The 7,750-nt window shown below is 32.8% G+C and overlaps 1 protein-coding gene across 1 annotated transcript; it reads right to left on the reverse strand.

The window, feature by feature from the left end:
• Window positions 1-5,001: 5,001 nt before the first annotated feature.
• Window positions 5,002-7,750, reverse strand: LOC147398875 (transcription factor bHLH162-like). The gene is made up of 3 exons (XM_086449009.1): window positions 6,926-7,750; window positions 5,318-5,635; window positions 5,002-5,225 (listed from the first exon to the last, which is right to left on the reverse strand). Exons 1-3 carry the CDS (start codon window positions 7,061-7,063, stop codon window positions 5,157-5,159), a joined length of 525 nt encoding a protein of 174 aa, XP_086305135.1. The 5' UTR covers window positions 7,064-7,750; the 3' UTR covers window positions 5,002-5,156.

Here is a 7,750-nt window from a genome sequence, read left to right on the forward strand (position 1 = left end):
AACTTTAGCCCTTTTATCTCTAAATTGAAAAGTCATGATTCTCAAGCCCATGTAAATCCCACTCCCATCTCCTAATTTGCACACAAAATGTACGGCCTAGATCACTTGAGCATGCATACCTCAGTGTAAAAAAATCAACAATTTTTTATCAATCAAATCATGATTTTTTTTAATTACATTCCACATTCATAGGTACGACATGCAATTGCAAGAAAACAAAAATACATTTTTTAATCAATTACCTATATTTCTCACTATTTTTATTTATTTATGGGGTCCCATAGGTTCAACTACCAATGACAAGTCAACTAGCCACTTAGAGCACCATATCTCACTCAAATACCTTGGTACATGCATTACCCTCGAAATTACACATATCAAGTAAGTCGAGATAAATACCTATGGTGGCCAACAAGCGGACTTGGGCTCGAGACCTCTCACCCTTTTTGGGGTAATGCCCTCAATTATAGAGTTTTATTTATAATTGTAACACCATACATAATGGAAATTAAAAATGTTGCCACTACACCTTGCTTGTACACTACAAATCATTTGCATTGCAAATGGTTTACATTGAAAATTTTAGTTTTGCTTGGTAACCATCGGGACAGCTCTTGCGAATCTTTTTTTGTGATTGGTTGATAGTCGCAATAAAATTTTCGTTGGGATAAATTGTTGAAATATAACATGGACAACAATTTTAACTTAGTTCAAGCTCATCAAAGAAATTACTCAAATTACAAATATATCTTCAATACTTGCTACATTAAAACACATTAATTTACAAAAAAAAATATCCATGTCAAAAGGTATAGTAACCTATACATTGGAATTATAAAAATCCTTATCATCAAAGAAATTATTCAAATTGCAAAAATACCTTGAGTACTTGTTACAATAACATGCATATGAATTTATGATCGGTTGTAAAGCTTGATATATAAATGCAGAGATAGAGATGTAAAATAAGACTTTGGGTAAATCGAATTCGTTCTACAAGGACAGTTGGGATTCAAAAGCTCATTCGGATAAAATTGCCAAAACAGAATTAGAAAACAGATTCCTTAAAAACATATTTGTTGCATAAATAAGATGGAAATCAACTTGAAATTTAAAATCAAAACAGGAAATAAAGATTGAAAATCTAAAAGAGAGAGATTAGAGAAGTCAATCAAGCATTTACAATTAATCCATAATGTAGATAAATTCTGAGATTAACTCAATCCATGGAGCAAGTCATTGCTCATGGATCGGAAGGTGGATCAATTAAATCTTTGAAAGAAATCAAAAGCTATTCATGAAAATCCTAATATGATGGAGATTGCCCAATTTATATTTTCATTCTTTATAGAGTATAACCGTTCTTGAACTTATCTAAGTAATGGCTATCAAAGTTGAATCAGAAATATAAACTAGATTACCTTGATCAGAGGAGAATTTTCAGAATAATAACATGTAAGCAAAGTAAGAATCTAAATCTACATTAGAGGGATTAATTTGCTCTGACTTTCTTAACTTCTCTAATGAGAATTTAGCCAATCATTGCAAGAATTGTAATTGCAGAAAATAACAAAAGAAAAGAGAAAATGAGTGAAGAAGATGATGATTAATCTGTAATCCTCCTTTAATAACTCTCAAAAGAATTACAAAAAGTATGAATGGATCACTCTTGATGTTATCACTACACTCAAAAGCTCTCTCAAAAGAAAATTACAGAGAATTAAAGAAAGAAAAATAAAAAATTACAGAATAAGAGAAGGTCCCCTCTCTGAAATCAACCTTCCAATTTATAACATTCGTATTTGGGTAATCAGGTTGATTTTGCGGATGATTTGATTCGAAGGACCCATTCAGTTACAACTACCGAAGTAATTGAAAGCTTCTGTGCAAATCTCGAGGATAAATTCCTCGAGATGACTGCGGTGCTGTCTTGCCTAGCTGTGGCGCGGTGACGTGGCACCCAAATCATTTTAGCTTTGGCTAGTTGCTTCGTTTTTGCTCGCATGTTGTAACAGTAAATGTTACACCTTTTGTTGGTTTCCAAATATAACATTTTCACTTGAAATTAGTAATAAATTATTGTTAGCTACATTAATTTGGGATTTTAATATAATTTATTATTATTTTTAAGGAACTAGTATTTAAACTTTGATAATCTTGGTGAAATTACGATCTCAAAGAGAAATTATTAGGACCTTATCAATTTACAAAAGACTAATAATAAATTGGTTAACAAAAATTGACGCTTTTGATGTGGCAATGAACAAAACCCTATATCTTTTTCCTTGTGAAATCCAAATAAAAAGATTTATGGTTTTGTGCCCTGCCACATCAAGAATATCAGTTTTGCATGTCAATTTATCGCAACTCTGTACATAAACGCTCCATGATGGGGGATATTTTTGTAATAAAATTGACAAGAGGTATTTTTATAATTTTCATATGCAAGTAAATGTTATGATGAGATGTATTTTTGGGAATTCAGATACATGTTATTACAATATGTATAGAGTGCCATTTTTAAGTTTGGAAGATTCATGGGCGTTCAATAGCCATTCCTTTTGAAAACCTTTGATTACGATGAAAAAAAAAAAAAAAAACCAGAACTGAAATAAATATAATGGTTATGATTCTAAGTTCCTTAGGAAGTGACCCATTAATACCAGTAGTTGAGAGTATTCTAGGTATTTGTATTACTAATTAGAGTCATAATAATATGACTCGCTAGGTGGCATACTCAATTGACTTCATGACGTGATAAGTTCGGATATCATGGATCTAGATCTATACGCCTCGGCATACACAATTGCACTTCCCCATAAAAATGTGTACCTCAAGGGAACCATGTATCCCGAGACATACATATCCACGATTCACGAACTTATCCACCTCATGGAGTCATTTGTGTATGCCACCTGGTGAGTCATATTATCAAGACTAATAGTTATGACGAAAATTGGGAAAAGTCCTTCAAAGGTCAACGTTCCAAACTGTGGGTCTTGAATGGTGAATGGGAGACCCTAGGGTAAAAAACAAAAACTGAAAAAACTCAACTATTAGTCTTATGTGGAGACCACACACCAGTTTTTCTCCCCTAAAAGAAAACATGTACCACACTTCCAGAGGATGTATACTGTTGTAACATGTCCCAAACATCAGCTTGTTTGCTGCTCATCCTTGTGTTTAGTACATACATCCACGTCAACGATGTGAGAATCGATGTGCATTTTAATGTTACTTAAGCATTTTCTTGTTTATATATAATCATGTTACATCACGTGATGACGTTTAGAGAGAGCCGATATGGAGACAAGACAGATACGATGAGAAGAGATTTCCTTGGGATCAGCACATGTCATTTAACGATCAATTTCATTGGAATATATCTAGATACACAATGTGCAAATTGGAAAATTCAGTGGGCTAAGTCCCACAAATTTTAGAAATTAAATTTTGACAGTCTATGCTTGTTGAAATTTTTTATGTACCCCATATTTTACAGTTTAAAGTCCTTGAATTTCTCCCATCTTCAATTAATTTGGCGATTTTGACCCAAAAAAAAAAAGGTTACGACAATGAAAAATCTGATGGTCTTGAGAGATCGAAGATGAGTTTTTTTTTTTTTTTTTTTCACGTTGTGATATATTCTCCAAAACCCTTCATTTAAGGATATTATTTTCTTTAATGATGGGTACGTAGGTGCATCTGATGAAGATGCATGTTTTCAATGGACCAAATCAGCTATTGATCAAACTGAACCAGTGATCTGGTCCTCTCCACCCCTTTTAAGATGTCACATGGAGTCCATTCCATCGATAGAAAGATAGGTCAAAATGAAAAATCAGAGTTGTTTGGTGAGCATTAGTCCATTTTTAGGGTTTTTGATCTTTTAAGTTAACGGTGAGATTTAAGATTTTTTTTTTAAGTTTAAACTTTATTCATGGAATGATTTTTTTGATTTTTCAAATCGACCCAGAACTCTTGTAATCTTTTTTTTTTTTTTTTTTTCCTGTTGCCCAATCCATAGGCCTATGGTCATGCCCGACAGCACTAGTCACCGCGCAAACTCTCTCTTGTAATCTCTTCTCTCCGTATTGGCATTGATTTCTAGCTACTTTCATTTTTCTCTTCCACCCACTTCCCATTTCCCTCCCTCACTTTTGGAGCTTTCAACTGATATGCCTTTTCTTTTCATGACAATCACAATTCGTTTTGTGAAATATTCTTGTGAAAAGTAAATTTCAAGTGTAAAAATGAAATATTTCTTTGAAAATATTCCAAAAAATAGTAAATTTTGATTGAATTGTTCTATTCTTTGGGAATATTCAAGAACAATGATCAAATTTGTAAAAATAATAAAAATGAAATAAAATTAATTGCATGCTTAGCCAAAAATATATCAGCACCCTCATTTAGTAATAGATAAGAAGTTTATTCATACATTAATATGGTTTAAAATTACATTGTAGTGATTTCGGTATAGTCCGAATTTATATCTATTTGGGTAGAATTTTCTAATTACTTATATTAATTTTGCAAGAGTTCATTGGATATTAGAATAGACTAATGCTAATATGACTACTACACGTGGCATACTCAATCAACTCCCCTGACGTGGGGTGTGCCAGAATAATAGATTTCCTTTATCAAGATACACAACTGCACAGATTTATGGGGATATGCAGTTGTGTTTCCTTAGGTATAAGGTATATGGTTCTGGCACACCGTCAGGCGAGTCGATTTAGTATGCCACGTGCAGGAGTCATATTATCACCACTCCTGAATGTTTACAATAACAAAACAAAACAAAAAAAAAACCTAATCATTACCCTTAGGTTAATTATATTAATTTTTAGGATGACGCAATGTTTCTATTCCCAACCTGATCGAAAGAGACATGGAAATCAATTGGTGAAAACCATTAACTTGTGCCTTAATTAATTATATTTCTAACAAGCAAGAAATTTTATATTAAAAAGAGAAGGAAGAGGGCAAGAGCCCATTAATTGGTGCCTTAAATTTCCGTAGAAAAATCATTAATTGGTGGATCATAATCCAATCCCAATAACTGCATAGTTATTTAAGTATATCTTATTAGTTTAAATATTAATACTCATGGCCAACCAAATAGTCTTTTTTCTTCCTCCTTGCAAAGTTCAGTAAACCAATTTCTCCAAGGTTTCCCGTATACTTGAAAGCTCCACCCCAATTCGAGGACTTACTTCCTACAAAACATCAAATTGAACAAATCTTTGTTATTTTAAGTTTGAATTTATTAGTACTCTTAAACAACTAAAGATGAAGATGTAGTAATTACCTGAGCATGGATTGTGTGAACAATCTTATCACCCGAAGTAAATAAGCTAACATGCAGAACTTGAGCACCTTCTGCCTCAAGGATACTAATAACTTCATATAACTTGAATTTCTTGTTCAACCCACTTATTAAAATCACCTCAAATTTTGAACCCAAGTCTTTTAATTCAAGAATTGGCAATCTCAAACCTATGTCACTTGAATCTCGATTGGTCCTAATCCCAAATGCCTTCCTTGCCTTCAATCCTTCTATTCTTTCGCATAAATTCTTTATATAATCAGTGGCATGATCCAATTGATCTGGCAGTGTGAGTACTTTCTGAAACATATCAGAGAAGTGTGAAACAATCAAAATATCAAAGATAACACGATTGCATAAAACACAAGGATTTAAGTGGTTTGACATTGTGCCTATGTCTACGGAAAGAATCAAGAACAATCATTATTTTCTCATAAGTTTTACAGTCCTAGAAATCTCTATTTATATAAACGAGAGTTACTAAAACATTTAAAACTTCCTAAAACAAAAACCCCCATAAATAGAACACCCCTTCAGAAAATATACACTCGAGTACAAAGATTCCAAAAGAATGTAGACACAGATACCACTTGCGTTAAATTATACATGAAATCTTCATCTGTCAAAACTCAACTCAGACAAATTTCTTATAGACTTGATCATAGTGTCGGGGGGAACGTCCAGTGAATTTGAAGAGGAAGCTACACAATTTACTACCCATTGGACTCCAGATTTTTACCCCTACAAATTCATTTGCTTGCATAACAAAAAGAGAGATATTTACAAAAACGTGACCAACTTTTGACGAAATTATGATTCAGAGTCACTATTCATTTTAATTACCAAAACATGAAGAACGATGTCCTAGTTTTTAAAATGACAATTTCGCAGTTTTAAAGTGGCAATCTCACTGGTTCATTTTGATCTCGTCACTTGAAAAACCTGCGATTTTGCACGTTCACCTTTTGGGAATTAAAATAAACAGTTAACCGGAATTGTAATTTCTTCAAATTCGGCTCACAAGTATATGAATAACCAGTCACCGATTTTTATTTACGTTTAATTCTTGTAAGTATGTTTTTCATCTTAAAAATTCCTATTGGCTAGGGTTCATGTAATAATCATCCTATCGAGTATAATTCTATTGGCTAGGTTCATGTACGTCTAATTCTTATAAGTATTTTTTTTTTATCCTTTCAAAAAAAAAAAAAAAAACTTTCATTTATTAATACTAACTCACGAAGCAGATCATATACAAATTCGTATTTTCTTAGAGATTTTTTTTTTTTTTTTTTTTTTGCTTAGAAAGCTAAGGATTATATTTTGTTAACAAACTTCTTTGAGACTGTAATTAAGTTCATTGTCATGTTTGGTCCAACCAACAAAGAAGCCCAATGGAGAATCTTTGAAAATTTTCGCATTAGCCTTAAGAGAGAATTAGAAAGAAAAAGTAAAAAAGCACTTTGAACTTTGAACCATGAAAAAACATCTTCCACAGAGAGAATTTCTCAGAGTTCAAGGAAGTAATAAATGTGTGTATGTGTGTGTGTGTGTGTGTGTGAGAGAGAGAGAGAGAGAGAGAGAAAGGACCTTAAAGGAAGTGTTTTGTTTGGGAGGAATAAGGGAGAATAGCTCCGAAGAAAGACCTTTCATACGCGTTCTCCTATTTTTCTCAAGTGTCTTTCTGTCAAGTTTAGAGGAACCTTTGCTGCCACTCTTCTTAGTCATCACGAACAGAAAAGAAAAGGAAGTAATAAAAAATAATAGTTGGGTTTGATTGGGAGTGGAAAGTTTTAGGGTTTTAAAGTTAAATAAATAAATAAGATGAGCTCTAGATACAACACAGCAAGGAAGATGAGTTTAAAGTCAAAGTCTACCGGGTGGGTCCCACCTGATTGGGTGTTTTTTATTCTAAGACATTTAATATGAACAGACCCTGCCGTAAGGCCGAAGACGACGACGACTTCCTCACAAAATGACGTAAAATTTGCCTCGGGATGTACAAAAAGATTTACATATCCCGAGGCAAATGATCTAAGGTTCTGTGAAAATTATTACTTTCAGGAAAAATATTTAAAACTTCATAAAACTTACCATATTTTTTTTTAAACTTCCTTGAACTCTTCAAATCCGAGATTTGCATATCAAATCCAATAATTGACATTTATCAATTGAGTCGTGATATTCTGACTTATCAGCGTGGCATATTCAATGAACACCCCTAACGTGGTAGGTTGGAAAACCTTAGATCTACCCTCTTTGGATACTAAATTATAGTTTCTTATAAAAAGATGCACTTTTGTATCCCAAGAAAAGTAGAGATTAAATTTACGATACCCAAACCCATCACATCAAGAGTGTCGATTGAGTATGACATGTGGGTAAGTCTGATTATCACGAATCTTATCAATTAAT

This window comes from Akebia trifoliata, chromosome 7, assembly GCF_017979445.1.
Source record: "Akebia trifoliata isolate Shusen 1 chromosome 7, ASM1797944v1, whole genome shotgun sequence".
In the NCBI taxonomy this organism is placed as follows: Eukaryota; Viridiplantae; Streptophyta; class Magnoliopsida; order Ranunculales; family Lardizabalaceae; genus Akebia; species Akebia trifoliata.